This window comes from Ictidomys tridecemlineatus, chromosome 4 (assembly GCF_052094955.1).
Source record: "Ictidomys tridecemlineatus isolate mIctTri1 chromosome 4, mIctTri1.hap1, whole genome shotgun sequence".
NCBI lineage: Eukaryota > Metazoa > Chordata > Mammalia > Rodentia > Sciuridae > Ictidomys > Ictidomys tridecemlineatus.
This window is the reverse complement of record NC_135480.1, coordinates 149,612,470-149,631,034: the sequence shown is the minus strand read 5'-3', so window position 1 is coordinate 149,631,034 and position 18,565 is coordinate 149,612,470. Positions and strand designations below refer to the sequence as shown.

General features: G+C 35.5%; 1 protein-coding gene and 1 pseudogene across 3 annotated transcripts in view; one reads left to right on the top strand and one right to left on the bottom strand.

Moving 5' to 3' along the window:
* Positions 1–1,569: 1,569 nt before the first annotated feature.
* LOC101965156 (zinc finger protein 639 pseudogene) lies at positions 1,570–7,415 on the top strand (annotated as a pseudogene).
* Positions 7,416–8,519: 1,104 nt separating this feature from the next.
* Positions 8,520–18,565, bottom strand: part of Uhrf2 (ubiquitin like with PHD and ring finger domains 2) — an 80,030-nt gene continuing 69,984 nt past the window's right edge. For 2 of the 3 annotated variants that reach the window (XM_005327969.4, XM_021728185.3), the window contains 4 exons: positions 16,553–16,649; positions 16,074–16,231; positions 10,700–10,798; positions 8,520–9,546 (listed from right to left, as the gene is read on the bottom strand). In XM_005327969.4, the coding sequence (XP_005328026.2) occupies positions 9,400–9,546; positions 10,700–10,798; positions 16,074–16,231; positions 16,553–16,649 (501 nt within the window). In that variant the 3' untranslated portion in view covers positions 8,520–9,399. Of the gene's footprint in view, positions 9,547–10,699; positions 10,799–16,073; positions 16,232–16,552; positions 18,440–18,565 lie in introns of those variants that run through there. The other variant, XM_078047620.1, reaches the window with a different exon arrangement.

Here is an 18,565-nt window from a genome sequence, read left to right as displayed (position 1 = left end):
TCGTAGCTCAGTGGCAGAGCGCTTGCCTAGCACTTGCGACACCCTGAATTCGATCCTTAACACCATATAAAAATAAATAAATAAGACAAAAAGGTATTGTGTCTGGATTGGGGTTGTGGCTCAGCAGTAGAGTGCTCACCTAGCATGTGCAAGGCTCTGGGTTCAATCATCAGCACCACATAAAAGTAAATAAATAAAGGTATTATGTCTAATTACAATTATAAAATATATATTAAAAAGGTGTCCATCTACAACTAAGAAAAAAATGAAACTATTTGATGCATGTAATAACTTAGATGGATGTCAAGGCTGTCATGCTGTGAGAAAAAGCCTACCTCAAAAAGGTACATATTGTGTGATTCCATTTATTATCATTCTCGAAATGACAAAATTATAGCAATGGTGAACAAACTAGTGGCTGTCATGAGTTAAGGTTAGGGTATGGTTCTAAAGGGGTAGTAAAAGGGGAACTGTTTAATGATGATGGAACACTGAGTGGTTACAGGAATCTATTTGAAATAAAGTTTCATGGAACTACACATACATTCAAAATGAATTCATGCAAAAACCTTAGTTAATATTGTGCCTTTGCCAATTTCCTAGTTTGGACAACTTACTATGATTATATTAGATGCTATTATTGGGGGAAGCTGGGTAAAAAGTACATGGGAACTCTATTGTTTTTGTAACCCTAGTCATTAATCTAAAACATGAGGTTTTTAAAGTTTTAAAATGTGAATTGAGGGAATAATATAGTTGAAGTGTTTTAGAAAGAAATTGTTTTGGGAGGACATACATACGGTTCACAACCCCAGCCCCATGAGATTTCTTAAGTAGACACCAACCAGAAAGTACCTTGTTCACAATCGTCCAGGGAGGTAGAATAAAGGGTTGTTGTGTATGAAATAAGGGGCACCTCAAAAATTTCATCTAGGAATCTGGCAGAGATTTAGTTAGAAGCTGCATGGAGACAAAGGATTTCCAGGTAACATATCCACTAGATTGCTGGACTTTCTGCCAGTTATCATTTCTCATTATAATGGACTAGAATTTTTAAGAATATATTTTCAAGAAGAAAAGGCTACCAATGAATTTTAAAAACCTTGGCTATATGGTAGGGAAAGAATATTTCAGAAATAAGTAAATTAAAATCTCAACTAAGTCTAGCAATAGAGCCAATCTTATCGTATCTGGGATGTTTTAAAGAGGAAAAGTGAATGTTGTTCATTTGGAGTAAAAAGTGCAAATTGGATTTGTCCTGGGCAAACTGGTATTTAAGGTCACCCTATTTGTATTACTTATCTTTGGCTGCTTAACAAATTATCCTAAAACTTAGTGAATTAAAACAATACAAACAAAAACAAGAAGGAAAAAAAACCACAACAGCATTCATTATCTGTTTCTGAGTCAGGAATCCTGGGTACCTGTGGCTGAAGGTCTTTCACAAGGTTGCAATGAAGTGCTGAAGTCTCAACTTGTGTGGTTTTTGGTAGGCTGAAGGGCCTTGCTGAAGGTGGAGGAGACATAAGTTTCTTGCCACATGTCCCTCTCCATACAGCAGCTCATAACATGGCAGCTGGCTTCCTCCAAATCAAGAGAGACTGGGCATCCAAACTGGAAACCAATGGTAACCTCGGAAGCGATATCCCGTTATTTCTGCTGCATTCTAATAATTTTTTTAAAAGAATCTAAGTCAAGAGGAGTATATTAGAGCAGACATGACAACCAAGAAGTGAGAATCATTGAGGCCACCTTAGAGAGTGCCTTCCACACTTTCAACTGCTCATAGTCAATTGACTTAGATATTCCAAAACTTAGTTTAAAAACAATGAAAATCATAGGTAGAAAATTAAGACAAATTAATGTATAATTCTACATTTATAGATGAGTAAGGAATTTTTCTGTAAGAATAAACCTAGATCATGCTGTGCAAATAACTCAAAAATTTCATGAGTTTGAAAATTTTTTTACTTCTCATGTTGCACGTCCACCACAAGTTGGATTGGGGTTTTATCATTCTCATTCTGTGATCCAAGCTAACTGAAAAGTCTAACCTGCAGAGCTACTGGTCTCCATGGAAGAGAAACTCTGGAGGGCAATAAAATGCTCTGATTAAAATGATACATGGCATTTTTGCTCACAAGTTACTGGCTGTGTTAGCTTTCTATCCCTATGACAAAATACCTGAGATAAACAACTTACAAGGAGAAAAAGTTTATTTTGGCTCAAAGTTTAAGAGGTTTTAGTGTATGTCAGTTGGCTTATTGCAATGCAGTATATCCTAGCAGGAGCATGTACTGAAGAAAACTGCTCATCTCATGGTGACTGGGAAACCTAGAGAGGAGAAGCTGGTGTTACAATATATTCCTCAAAGGGATGCCCCCAAAGATCTAACTTTCTTCTACTAAGCTCCATGTCATAATGGTTCCACTACCTTTTAACAGTGCCATGGGCTGGGGACAAGCACATGGACCACTGTGGGACATTTAAGATCCAAACTACAATATTCCAACTTTGGCTCCCAAAGGTGCATTTCACAATGCACAATGCATTCAGTCCATCTAGAAGAGTTGCTAAAGTCTTAACAGCTCAAAAATAGCACTGCTCAACAAATATTTTCTTTGACATGAAGATGCTGACTCATAATGGCAATGGGGGGAGGGAACATGAGAGGAATGAAGGAACTTTAGATAAGGCAATGGGGAGGGAGGAGAAGGGAGGAACCACAGGGTTAGGAAAGATGGTGGAATGAGATGAACATCATTACCCTAAATACATGTATGAAGGCATGAATGATGTGAAAATACTTTGTGTACAGCCAGAGACTTGAAAAATTGTGCTCTATATGTGTAATATGAATTGCATTCTGCCATCATATATAACAAATGAGAATAATTTAATTTAAAAAATAGCACTGCTCAAAAGTCATAGTCCAAAGTCTCTTCTGAAACTCAGGGCAAACTATTAGCTGTAAGCTACAATGATGGGACAGGCACAGGGTAAACATTCCCATTCTAAAAGGAAGGGACAGACACACAGAAGGGAAGGATCATACCAAAGTGAGATAGAAACCGGTGGTGGTGGTAGGCGGGGGACATTAGCTCCTAAGTCTCCATGTTTGGCACCCAGGAAACACTGTGGCATAATGTGGGTTCCCAAGGTTGGGCAGCCCTGCCCCTATGGCCTTGCTGGCTGCCACCCACATAGGGCCACTCTCTTGATTTACAGCTTCCCTTGACATGTCTAACTTCCTGGAGTCTCCCCTGAAGCTTTAGATTCACCCACAGCTTCATGTGTCACTATGTCAGATTCTGATTTCAAGAACTCTGACCCTACCACACACTGTATAGGCTTTAAATGAAATTTTGAGACCTTGGTGAAAGTTATGACCCCATTAAGTCTTGCATTCTGCATACCCACAAAACCAATATCACAAAGATGACACCAAGCTCTGTGCTGTACCTAGGCTGCTTAAATCAAGACCTCTGAGAAATAAAATGAATCATTGGGCAAACAATTCCCTAAGCAGTCCTGCAGAAGTAGCAATGAGTTTATACTTTCATTTAAATAGTGAGAACTGCTGAGATGGCTTCAAGGTATGTTTCCTATTGTCCTGGTGCAAAGTAGTTGCAATCTTAATGATGTTAACCTCTTGAGCAACTTCACATCCTTGGAAGCACCTTAGAGCATACTCCTTTTATAGTTATCTGAAAGTTTTCCAAAGTTTTGTGCTGTTTCCCTTGCTCCTGATACTTATAACGTTTGGCTAAAAACCATCCAGTAATAGCCATATCACTGCCTGCATAGTTTGCTGACTTGCAATTTCCTCCACTGGATAAACTAGTCTATCACCTTTCAACTCTGCTCCACAAAGTCTCAATATACAAATATAATTGTATCCAAATTGTTTGCCAGTGTAAAAAGGATGGCCTTTAGTGCAATTTCCAATTGAGTCTATTTCCATCATGAAACTTCATGAGCATTTCCTTTACTGTCTGAATTTCTATCAGCATTCTGTTTTTTTTTAAGTCCTTATTATAATCACCTATTAAGCTCCTTTTACTGCATTCTAGGCTTCCTCTAGCTCACTTCTCCAAACTTTTCCATACTCTTCCACAAACTAATGCCAAAAGCTTCTAAACTATATCATCAGGAATAGTCACAGTAATAATCCCATTCTTGGTACCAATTTTCCATGTTAGATTTCTGTTACTGTGACAAAATATCTGAGACCATCAAGTGACTAACAATGAAAAAGGTTTATTTTGGATCATAATTTCAGAGCTTTCAGTTCATAGCCACTTGGCCCTGTTGCTTTGGGCCTGAGTAGCACAGTACATCATGGTAGGAGTGTGCGGCAGAAGAGGGCTATTCCTCTCATAGTGGGCAGAAAGGAAAAAGGCGTCCCAATATCCCCTTCAGCAGCATGCTTCTAGTGACCTCAACTTCCTTCTCTTAGAACCACTTTCCAAAGGTTCCACCACCTCCTATGGACTGGGGCCAAGACTTCAACATATAGACCTTTGGAGTGGATTCAAGATCCACACTAGGAGGTATGCAGAGCAGATGTGGAGTGAGGCAAAAAATCTAATGTAGAAATTTGTGATGAAGAGTGTGACTCATCCAAATCAATCAACCAGCAAACTCAAGAGGAGAGTCCTACAAAAGTTCACATTGCTGAAGATGTCCCAATTGTTTCAAAATATATATGATTTCTGAGGATGATGACATACTGACAGAAGACAATTCCCCTGAGAATCTCCAAGAACAAACTGATAAAAAAATCACTAAACTTTGTAAAATTCTTGACAAGAGACAAGCTCTGAATGTGACTGCCCAGCAGAAATGGCCTTTACTGAGATCTTATAGCAGTGGCCTCTATAAAGGTGAACTTTGTGAATTCAACAGTAAACATTTTTTTTCTGATTTATAAAAGCATATGAGCTGCAGCACAAACATACTGATTCAAATGTGTGCTGAGTATACAAGGAAAGCTTCTGTACGAACATGCCTCTGATTAAACATGCAAAACTACATGAAGAAAATCCCTACATTTGTAAACTGTAATTATAGGACAGTAATTTTTGAGAACCTCAGCACATTGCAGAAGCCCACTTTAGCGTTCACCTCTGTTGGTGTGAGCGAACTCTACATTTGCATTACAGTTGTAAAGAACAGTATTTGTGTCAACATAAAACAAATGATCCAGAAGATCTGCTTAGCCATATGGTAAATAAGCATGCATGCAAATTAATAAAACCAAGTAAGTATAACAACAACAGCCTCTTAAGCAAAATTACCTTTGACAAATGTAAAAACTTTCACGAATGTGGTTTTTCAGAGTAACTTTATACAAACTTTAAGGGGCATGTTACTATTGAACATACTAAAATTTTTTTTTTTAAAAAAAGATCCAAACTATAATATTTGCTAGCCGGTCACATGGCCCTACCCAAACACAAGAAGACTAGGAAGTATAATCCTATCATGTATGCTTCAAATCCAGAAATATTTGAACATTTCAAAAATACTTGAACAGATAACTACCACAATCCACTCCTGTCACCAATATTTAATTCACTCATCTCTTGCTCTCTCTACATTCTCTCTAGAATGATTAAAAATTACAAGAAATGATAAAACCAAGAATGAGGCAACCAGAATTCTCAAACACTGCTGGCATGAATATATAATGGCATAAATCACTTTGAACATGTCTTTATTTTTCTGAGTATATAACTATTAGTGAAATGGATGAGTTGTATGGTAAGTGCATATTTAATTTTTAGAGAAACTGTCCAACTATTTTCCAAGGACTTACATATGATGGTTCATAGCAGCTTTATTCATAACAGCAAACTCCTGGAAACAACCCAAATATCAATCAGTAGATGAACAGATAAACTGTGGCATATCCATACGAAACAAATTACTTGGCAATACATTCAAGTTTTGGCAGTATCCATTCTGTTTTGTCTGTTGCATTTATTTATACAATCATGTTTAGTTCAGAGACTCTTATTCTCAAATTACTCTTCACATAGCTTGTTTTTACTCTATAAATACAACTTCATACTTTAGGATATAGTTGTAAAACTTTTTTTTTCTTCTTTTCCCCATTGGTGCTGGGGATTGAACCCAGAACCTCACACATGCAAGACAAGTGTTCTTACCACTGAGCTACATCTCCAGCCCTATTCTTTCATTCAGTTTTTCAATGGCAGTCATCTGTCTGCTTGGTCCTTCTGAGTAGTTTTCAATTTCTTATATCCAGTGACTGATATTTAAGTTTTTTTGGTTAATCTCCCCACCCCCACTCTCCCAATATAGGATCATATTAAACCAGGTTACTAGATATCAGGTCCATTCAGGCATTCTTAAAGTCCAGTTGTGGGGATCAAGAATTCAGTGGGCAAGCAAGAGTAACTCTTTCAATGTATGTTAGGGGTAAATGGACCATTAAGCTTAATTCTGGGGAAAGGTTTGATCCTTAATGAGAAAATAGCAGGCAATGAGTAAGGCAGAACAGAACTCTACCCAGTTCTTGTAAAGCAAGCTATATAGTGAAATCCAGAGCCATAAGTAAAGAGGTAAGGCCCTTTCTTTTAGCTAAACTGTCGCGTGTGTGGGAGTGTGTGTGTATGTGTATGTGTGTGCGCGCGCGCATGTATGTCTGATAAACTAAGTGTATTAAATTCCAGATTATTTTTAAAGCTCATCTTTCAAACTTAAGCCTTACAGACCCTCAGATATTATATCTCCTGAAGGACAACCATACAACCTATAAAGTTTACCCCCTCCCCAAAGTCAAATCCAAATCAGATCATGATTTAATTCTACTACCAATTCACAGAAAATAAACATTTAAGCTACACCAAAAGGCTACCTCACCTAAATTTATTTGTTCAGAAGCATTTCAGGACCAACTCAATTTCAACATGCAAAGTATAAATGGTAAATAAAGAGAGAAAAAAGAAGATTTAAGAGGATAAATATTAAGGGGACATATATAGATTTAAAAATACGTAAGTGACAGCAATCACAATGTGAGGTCTTTATTTGGATCCCTAATTCAGACAAACCAACTAAAAATAAAATACCCAACACTCAGGACAAAGGAAATTGGAACATTTACTAGATACTAGATGATGTAAAGAAATTAGTTTATTTTTTAAAAACACGTGACAATATGGGGCTGAGGATGTGGCTCAAGCAGTAGCGGGCTTGCCTGGCATGCGCGGGGTGCTGGGTTCGATCCTCAGCACCACATACAAATAAAATAAAGATGTTGTGTCCACTGAAAACTAAAAAATAAATATAAAAAAAATGTGTGACAATAGTATTGTGGTTTTTCTTCTTAAAGTCCCTAAGCACAAACTACAGTATTTATGTAAAAAGAAAAAATTAAAAAGCTCTCTCACACACACACATCTTACCTTTGGGCCATTCTTGGTACTTACGAATGTGTTAAGCTATAAGCAGCCTTTTCTCCTATTCTGTCATGTTATAATAGCACAATTAAGAAAACATATAACTATGAGATTTAGTTATTTTGCTAACAAAAGCATCAGCCTAAACTAGTTTAAATAGCTGAAATTGGGGATATTTCCCACCCTTCATTTAATATAAATGCAGCACTGATAATACAACTTAATGAACAACTTTTAATCTAAGAAGACTCTAATTAAACTTAATTCTTCACAAATTTGGGGATAACTTACCAATGTTGGAATCATTGTCATCTCCTAATCACTATGCTATAAGTGTTTCTCAGAACCCAGTTTTGAATTTAATTGAATGCAGGAAAGCAATGAAACTCATATGTTATATATTCAAGGGTGAGAGCCTATGTAGTGGAAGGTAAAGATCACCAGACTGCCTAAGCTTACAGCACAGTTCTGCCACTTATTTGGTAAATTATAACCTTTGGCAAGTTATTTAATTTCACCATGCCACTGAGTTTCATCCAAAAATGGGTGTAATAATACCTGCCTCTTAGAGTTGTTTTGTAGGGTCAAACAAATACACATAAAAATGTACAAGTAACTAGCAGAGATTAAATATTCAATAAATGTTGGTTACCTATCTATCTATAACTATGTCTATTTATAGATATATGTATCTATGACTCTAGGGGTGAGAAAACTCACTCGGTTGCATCTAAAATTTTCTCTGATGAAAATACAACAGTATAACGAGTAGTACAATGTTTTAAAATATTCATGTCTGAAATAAGCACTCATTCATTATATTAGAGGTTACAGATCAAAGAATAGTCACTGTGTTCTTATTTTGAAAAATTTCCCATTTTTAGTAAGAATAAAAAAAAATCGGTGAGGATGAAATTTGTCCTTAGTGCTTAAGACTTCATTCTAGTTCTCATTATTAAATTCAGGGTTTTTTTTAAAAAAAGAAGTCTGTCTCAATAAAGACATCTAACAAAAATCTCTGGAAATAATTGATCCTTAAAAACCCTAATATAAGCCAGAAAAATGTAGAAAAGTAAAGCAAAATGAACGTTTTCTGATCATAAAATATTTATTAAGGTATACTTTAAAGGAATATAGTGAATATAAAATTTAGGATCACAATATGAAGCGATTTCAAACCTCTCAAAAGTTAGCGCAGCCCTCAATACTCTGCAGATGTAAAAACACTGGTGAGACTCAATACAAGCAGTTTGACTAGTACAGAAGTGGCTTTTTATGAACATTTACAACTAGAACATCAGAATACCTCTTTTAATTGCAAAACCACACCACATTACACTTAATGCAGCAACAATGCATTCATATTGTTCTCATTAGTCATTAGTAGTCAACTTGCATAAAACACCAGGAAAAAAAGCACAATGGAGCTCACAAAATGGGCTAAAAAATGAACTTTCTTTGCAAAACACACACTTGTAATGGAGGAAAAGACATTTTAAAAAAAGTAGTATGCATAATAAAGAAGCTGCGTTCATTCCAAGAATCTCAAGTGTCATCTCCTTTTCTGTAAAATCAAATTACAATAACCAGGCACAACTAATATTTGGGAGGCAGTGTGTAGCTAAAATCTCATTTAACTAATTATTCAATGATTTTTAAAATCCCCATAAATCTTTTCTGTCCTGAGGTAGTTGCAAAATAAATCATAACTTGGATATCAACTAGAGCTGAAGCTTTGACTTTTTAACTCATTAAACTAGTTGTTACTGACAGGAACTACCTTTTTGATATTTAAAAGACAGTTGAGAAATGGGCCTCTTACTACACACAAGATGATGGCTATGTAGGAAAGAGGAATAGCTGCTTCAGAACGTGAGAGAAATGGTCCACCACTGCTTCCACCCTCCCCAACCATTTTAGATTCTTTATTGTCCAAGAAGCTACCAGGAATAACACAGAAGCAGGCAGATCATCGTCCTTTGCTGTATCCAGGGAAGAAAAGGTCAAGTAGAGTCTGAAGAATCTCATTGGGAATCATGACGTAATTCTGGCCAAGATCATGCCGACAAGCAGGGCAGGAGAAAACTTGGGCTTTAAAAGAACGCTGTAAGCAATCCTAAGGTAAAAACAAAAAAGAACCACACAAATACACACACAATTCCATCAGAGGGTCAAGTATGAACTCACCATCTTAGGCTTTTAAACAGAAATCTGAAGTTTAATTTTTGTTAACAAGAGAAATATACAAACAGCCATCAAGGCCTGAATCTGCACTATAGTCATGACTTTAGTTCCACCTGACACATATTGTGAGAGTTTAGGTAAATGATTTAACTATTCTGTGTTTCAATTTCTTTATTCAGTAAAATAATGGTGTTAGAGAGTATGTATGGTTCCATTAGTCTAATATTTTATGTTGGATTTTAGTCTTGTTTTTTTCTGAGAGAGCCCTAAAGAAGTAAAAAAAATTTTTTTTTGGAATTCTCTTGCTGAAAACTAAATTACATATTTCATCAAGTTGCTTTACATATAAAGGATCTTCCAAAAATATATTTAGCTGTACTAAAAATAGAGAATTAACACAAGGTCAGGCACAATAACATTTGAAGGAGGTTTGTTTCCATTTTACAAAGGAAACTAAAATTCTGAAATTAGGTCAGGGTACAAAACCATCAATCAGTAAACAAGATTCCAACTTTGGCTTGACTAAAACTCAAATTTTCCTTTTATACCACACTGATAACACCATACTCAATTAATTTGAACATCCTACAGAAACAGGATGCTTTTTAGATTTTAGTATAATGTATGTAAAACTATTTTAGATTTTTAAAAATTAAGTGCATGAAATAATTTTAGTTTGCACTATAATATATAAAACATATATAAGCTATTACATAGAAAGGAGCAATGATACTTAGTTTCTTTTCCATTTCAATCCCTCTTCAATAATTCCAAAAATAGTAGAATACCTCAAATAATATATTAGTATTGTATTATTAAAATATATTTGTATATTATTTATATTATTATATTAGAATTATTTTATTTCAAATAATATATGTTAATATATTAAAATTATTATTACCTTAAATTACTACAAAGATGTAATTAAATGCTTCTTAACTGGTAATGTCCCTTAACATTCTTAACAGGTAATGTTCCTATTCTCCTTCATGAAAAAATGCTTCTTCATGTGCTAAAGCAGGTATACAGTTTAGTGTTCTTTCAGCCCTATCAAGGTAAAGTGAGAGGGGAATTCTACTTACTTTACAGACATTGTGGAAGCACTCAGTTGTCACAGGCTGGTAAACTAGCTCCTGGCAGCAAACACACATAAAAGATTGTTCCAATTTTTTCAGAAAATTCTACATGGTACCCAAGGGGAAGAAAAAATGGTTATCAGTTCATAATATACTGAAGGAATTCTAAATTATCAGGAGGGAAAAATGTTTCCACATTTAATATACTTTCTATTAAGAAAACCAAGTTCTAATTTTTTTCTTTTTGGTACTGCGGATTGAACCCAGGAATGTTTCACCACTGAGCCACATCCCAAGCCCCTATATTTTATTTAGAGACAAGGTCTCGCTGAGTTGCCTAGGGCCTTGCTAAGTTGCTGAGGCCAGCTTTGAACTCACAATCCTCGTGTCTCAGCCTCTAAAGAAGCTGTAATTACGGGCATGTGCCACGCACGGTTCCTAGCTCCAAGCAGTAATTTTAATTAAGACAAGCAAACATATGAAAGAAACTGAAGAAACCCCCCAAGTCCCACTAAATCTCATATTCCAGGGATAACTATTTTTCACCTAAAAACCAAAAGCAAAAACAAAACAGGAGCTGGGGTTGTAGCTCAGTGGTAGAGCACTTGCCTATCATGCAGAAGGCTCTAGGTTCAATGCTCAGCACTGCAAACAACAACAAAAGAAACAACCAAAAAATTATGGGTAGCTTGTCTCAAAGTTATTACATATTGATCTTTTTATCCATCAGCATTCTAGTATATGAAGGCATTATCTAGTCAATTTTTTTGTTATAAAACTTCATTTTTTGAAGATTAAAAAGAAAACACTAGGTAATAATAATCAGTAGTATCTATGCCACAAAGTGTCAACATGTTTATTTTTCTAAAAATTTCTGTAATATTTTGCCTCAATTCCCAAATCTCATTTTTTCCTATTGCTAATATTTAACCTGAAGTGAGATAAGATTATAAAAAATAGAGCCATCTAAAGCAAACACGATCAAATGGATACCCTATATCTTCAGAAGCTATTACTGGTTCCATTTTACCCTGGTTATTTTATTTTTAACTAGGAGAAAAAAAGGCATTTTTTGAATAGATATAAGGATGATCTTCCAGTCAATTACTTTTGGTAGTAAGGGAGTATTTTTTATGTTTTTCTTTTTCATAAATAGAAAAAGTAGAATTTACAAGAATTTTTAAAAGTATCACATTTCAAAAGATGCCTTGATATTGATGTTAACATGGATTATGAAAGTGAATAATAAATGCATTAAAGGAATATGGTACTTAGGGAGAGGTGTTAAAAATACCCAAACTTGGTTATACCAGGCACCCTCCTCTCTTTGACAAGCTACTTTGTTAATGACTGATATTTTCCTGGTACCTCTACCTCCATAGTGTCTAAAATATGGGTATATAATATAGATATTTTGAGGTTTCATAACATGCTAGATACTCATCTACATAGTGATAATAAAAAGCTTCTTCTCTAATGGAACTTACTTTCCTGTTAAAGAGCAGACAAAAAAAAAAGTTTCTGTTCTAATGAAACTTACATTCCTATAGAAGAACAGACAAAAAATAAATTAATTTCAGATAATGGATACTGAGAAAACAAAGCAAGTTAAAGCAAAAAATTCAAGAGAAGCTGTTTTAGAAAAGGGTAGCTGGAGAAGGCTCCTCCGAGGGTGTAACATTTGCATGAAGAAGTATATAAATGAATGAGACACATGAAAATAGCAAAGGAGAGAATTCTGGTCAGAGACAGTATGTATGTAAAGTCCTATAGACACAAGTCCAGTATATTTAAGTAGTATAGACAGAACTTCAGTCAGCAGTATATACACAAGAGAGTGGCAAGAGGAAATTACTGAGTAGTTGCAGCTGTCAATCATAGAGGGAATATAAATATATACACATATATTTATATAAAAGTCATCATTGGCTTACAACTTGTTTTCCTGGCTTATTAAATATGCTTCTGGTTTATCTGAAGAGAATGGATATGAAACATGTCCAGGGTAACATTACATAAATGTCCAGAGTAATCACTAGCAGCAAGGTCGTATTAATCTGACCTAAGTAGGTCAGATCTTGTCATATGCAGGACAATACCCACAGGGAAGAGAATTTCACATGTCCTCAGGTGACTTTTGCTCCATCTGTATCTGCTACTTTGTCCCCCCTATACCCCCATATTGGAGACTCACCTGAATTATCACTAACCAGATGTATCCTCCCCAATAAGAGAATAATTAGACACTGATTAACAACTGATTACTGTATCCTAAGTGAAAATGCATCTAACAGTCATAGTATGCCTGAGTCCCTGAGCTAGAAAGCAAGCTTCTTTTTTACTTCTCAGAGAGTAAAATCACTTTCCTGTGTCTTCCAAACATGACTCATTTTATCAAGGGTAACCCAACATATCACATTTACAAGCAAAGAGAATGATGATTCCAATGTAAATCTAAAGAGTTTTTGATAAGTTTCACAAAACTTCACTTTCTAACAATATAAAAAGATATTAGGAAGATTTTTTTTCTTTTTTTATATTTTTTAAAATTTTAAAATTTGTTCTAATTAGTTATAAGGAAGATTCTTTTTTTATATTTTTTATTGGTTGTTCAAAACATTACAAAGCTCATGAAATATCATCTTTCATACATTTGACTCAATTGGGTTATGAACTCCCATTTTTACCCCAAATACAAATTGCAGAATCACATCGGTTACACACTCACATTTTTACCTAATGGCATATAAGTGACTGTTGTATTCTGCTACCTTTCCTATCCCCCCTCCCCTCTCCACCCATCATCCCTCTCTACCTCATCTGCTGTTGTTCAATTCTCTCCCTTGTTTCCACCCCCTTTCCCCTCACATCCTCTTCTATGTAATTTTGTGTAACACTGAGGGTCTCCTACCATTTCCATATGTTTTCCATTCTCTCTCCCTCCACTCATCTTTGTTTAATGTTAATCTTTTCCTCATGCTCTTCCTCCCTGTTCTGTTCTTAGTTGCTCTCTTTATATCAAAGACGACATTTGGCATTTGTTTTTTAAGGATTGGCTAGCTTCGCTTAGCATAATCTGCTCTAATGCCATCCATTTCCCTGCAAATTCTATGATTTTGTCATTTTTTATTGCTGTGTAGTACTCCATTTTGTATAGATGCCACATTTTTTTAATCCATTCACCTATTCAAGGGCATCTAGGTTGGTTCCACAGTCTAGCTATTGTGAATTGTGCCGCTATGATCATTGATGTGGCAGTATCCCTATAGTACGCTCTTTTAAGATCCTCAGGGAATAGTCCGAGGAGGGCGATAGCTGAGTCAAATGGTGGATCCATTCTCAGCTTTCCCAGGAATCTCCATACTGCTTTCCAAATTGGCCACACCAATTTGCAGTCCCACCAGCAGTGTACAAGTGTACCCTTTTCCCCATATCCTCGCCAACACTTATTGTTGTTTGACTTCATAATGGCTGCCAATCTTAATGGAGTGAGATGGTATCTTAGGGTGGTTTTGATTTGCATTTGTCTGACTGCTAGAGATGGTGAGCATTTTTTCATGTACTTGTTGATTGATTGTATGTCCTCCTCTGTGAAGTGTCTGTTCAGGTCCTTGGCCCATTTGTTGATTGGGTTATTTGTTATCTTATTGTTTAATTTTTTGAGTTCTTTGTATATTCTGGATATTAGGGCTCTATCTGAAGTGTGAGGGGTAAAAATTTGTTCCCAGGATGTAGGCTCTCTATTCACCTCTCTTATTGTTTCTCTTGCTGAGAAAAAACTTTTCAGTTTAAGTAAGTCCCATTTATTTATTCTTGTTATTAACTCTTGGGCTATGGGCGTCCTATTAAGGAATTTGGAGCCTGACCCCACAGTATGTAGATCGTAGCCAACTTTTTCTTCTATCAGACGCAGTGTCTCTGATTTGATATCTAGCTCCTTGATCCATTTTGAGTTAACTTTTGTGCATGGCAAGAGAAAGGGATTCAGTTTCATTTTGTTGCATATGGATTTCTAATTTTCCCAGCACCATTTGTTGAAGATGCTACCCTTCCTCCATTGCATGCTTTTAGCCCCTTTATCAAATATAAGATAGTTATAACTTTGTGGGTTAGTCTCTGTGTCCTCTATTCTGTACCATTGGTCCACCTGCCTGTTTTGGTACCAGTACCACGCTGTTTTTGTTACTATTGCTTTGTAGTACAGTTTGAACTCTGGTATCACTATACCTCCAGATTCACACTTCCTGCTTAGAATTGCTTTTGCTATTCTGGGTCTTTTGTTTTTCCATATGAATTTCATGATTGCTTTATCTATTTCTACAAGAAATGGCGTTGGGATTTTAATTGGTATCGCATTAAACCTGTAGAGAACTTTGGGTAGTATCGCCATTTTGATGATGTTAGTTCTGCCTATCCATGAACAGAGTACATTTTTCCATCTTAAGGAAGATTCTTAATATAATAATGTCAACTATCTCCCTAACAAAATGCAACACAAAAACCCTTATAGTTTCCTTCAACTCTAGACAAAAAGTACAGAGATAACTCTACTTCAGACATGAGAATTTCTAGCTAATGCAATGAGAAAAATAAAGGGAATGCTAGAAGGAAGAAATTACTAAAAGATGATAAGATGGAGTTTTAATTAGAGTTTACCCACAATATCTGCACATCACAATACTTTGAAAAGGAGAAAAAAATACCTAACTGTATCGTAAATGACAAGAGGTCAATATCTAATAGCTGATCACATTTATAAGCAAAATTATTAACACAATAAAAGCAAAAAGGAAAGAACTGATTATTTATATTTGAAGTCTCCAACTTTGGGATTTTTTTTAAGCTTCATTTATAAAACACAGCTGAATATGCAATCTAAACATTAACCTTGTAATTCTTTTTATTTTAAAATTTTATGAATACCAAACAGAGGGGAAAAAATTTAAAAACATAAAATATTTAAATAATACTGGTTCATTTTATCCCTAAGTTGAACACATGGGTTTTGCAAATTATGTACCAGATTGCTTAAGAGTTATGCTACTGGATAACTGAACTATAACAAAAACTTTCCTGGTGAGTTTTAGATTCAGTTGACTGTTTCATAACTGAAAATTATTCCCAGGAATAGTAGTACCTCAATGTAAATTATTACTTTCACACATACAGAAATAAAAATCCAAACTGTAAGAGGTTTAAAATAAATCTAAAAGCATTTACACTTATTGCCTGTGATATTTCTGAAAAGTGATGACACTGAATAATAAAACTGAATAGAAGTCAATTTTGACTGACTTGAGAAAATCATACTTCATAAGGAAATTACTTTTCATTAGTTGTTAATAGTAGAACATTCTTATTTTAAAAAAACTGTACATACTGGTCCTTCCACAAGAGATGCAAGCACTTCATCCCACAGCTTTTGATTTTGACAGTCTTCTCTAATTAAGTGCTGCTGTTGAGGGGTGAGTTGAAAAGCCTCGACAGCTTCTGCTGAATCTGATGCTTTGAACACTTTGGAGGCACTTGGACACTCATCTATATTTATTTAAAAAAAAAATGTCAGCAGACATTCACAGTTCTGTTTAAAACTAATAAATAGATCCAGTTAACAAAAGAGTTAATGAGTACCAGCAATATTTAGAAGGAAGATACCCACATAAAGCAGCATCTGACTTTTTAGCATTTAGGATACCATAATTGCTTCTGTTATGGCTTTGACACTATTAAAATGTACGAAAAGGTCCATCTCCCCCAAAACAACAAAAGCCCTTTTCTTTTAATTTCTTATGATTCTCTCAAGATTTCCAATATTAAAGTGTATGTTAATAGGATATATACTCTGCAATCATTACTCACCATCTGAGGTCGGTCTTTTTGTAGCTTTGTTGGCCTGCTTTTTTGACTGCCCTTTAGTCTTCTTCCCTTCTTTATCTGAAGGGTAACCTGCTGGATACTGATGGTGGTGGAGGGTGAAAAGGACAACAAAGACTTAAGCCTCACAGAGAAGGGAGACTCTAGATCCCAGTGAGAAATTTTAAGGGAGGTGGTCTATACTTCCACAAATTTTAAGAATTTACACAAAGGAGATACACAATTAAAAAAGAAAACTTCAAAGGATAGAAGAGTAGTAAAATCCCCAATCCAGTATAAAACTATGTAGCTTTTACTGCTAAAACATTCCATTTTATAATATAATGATCTTAGTTTCAGATCTAAGAAACAAAAAATCTTAAGTTATGTCTATGTAGTTTGAGAAGTTTAAGAAGAATCTAGATAAGGTAAAGTGAAGAGCAACCATAGAACACAACAGACAGTAATCAAATAGATGGTATTACAGCAAACTGTGGAGTCAATCTAAAATAGAAAATTAAGGGATAAATTTCTCATCTTCCAAAATTAGGAACGGAGGTAGATAAAGCTTTTATAAAATGTAAAACAACTAAATTATTCAATTTTCTACCACATAACAGACTTTTTAAAAAATGCTTTTATTAGTACATTATAGTTACACATAATAGTTAGGTTCATTTTGACATAATCATACATGCATGTAATTTAATTTACTCCATTTCAGTCCCTGGTGGGCCATTTCACTTTCCCTTCCCCTATTCCCCTTTTTCTACTCTACTGGTCTTCCTTTCACTAATTCTTAATTTTATTTTAAAAAATATTTTTAAATTGTATATGGGCATAATATCTTTATTTATTTTTATGTGGTGCTGAGGATCCAACCCAGTGGATCACATGCTAGGCAAGCACTCTGCCACTGAACTGCAACCCCAGCCCTGGTTTTTTATTTTTAATTGGTGCTTTATACACAAAGCCACCTAAAAGAGTTTAAAGGATAAATTCTATCTATTACCCTTATGCTTTATTGATGACCTTTTTCATGGGTTAGAGTGTTCTGAGGTGGGGCAGGTGGGACAGACTTTTGTGAGAATGCTCTTGTTTAAAGATCCATGCATTTATGGCCTAATCAATGATGTTACTCACTTACTATAGTAAATGGGCTTACATGCTTCTGCTCACAGTCTCAAATTGAACCTATCTAGAACAATGCTCTGAACACTGGGATCTAAAAAATCTTTTTTTTTTTTTTTTTTGTACCAGGGATTGAACCTAGGGGCACTCATCCACTGAGCCACATCCCCAGTCCTTTTTTATTTAGAGACAAGGTTTCACTAAGTTGCTGAGGCTGGCTTTTGAGCTTGCAATTCTCCTGCCTCAGCCTCTTACACTGAGGGGATTATAGGCATGGGCACCACGCTCTGGCTTGAAAAGATCTTTTGAAAATGGATTTGTATATTTAGTTATAAAAGTAATTATTTTGGTGATTATTTAAGCAATTGGTAGATCTCATTTAAACACTCCTATGTATTTAAAAAGAACAAAAACAGAAACAGACTTGCACTAGAAGACATACACTCACCTGCATGGGTGGTCAGACACTTGCCCATAGTTCAGCCCCTACACATGCAGTGTGGGCAGAGCCAGGGGAAATGACAAAGCTGGCAGTCTCTACAGGAAGCACGACAATGGGGAATGATGGGGATAAACTCAAACCATGCTCTGATTTCAGTGTTAGGGACAAAGTCTAGGGTATACAGGCAGTGAAAGGGGAATGCATTCATACCATCCAGTATGCATACAAAACCAACAAAGTCTTTTATGGGTTAGCAGCTGAACATGGGCAAAGGGGAAAAAAAGGCAAAGCACTAAAAATGATGGCAGGGCAGGAAGCAGCTTTGCGGGGGAAGAGAAAAAAGGGGTGAGGAAAAGTGAGAAGGGTAAAAAGCAGAACACTCTTAAAAGCCACCTCCCCACCCTTCCCCTGCCAGAGATATACCCCCTATGCCCTCTAGAATAAAT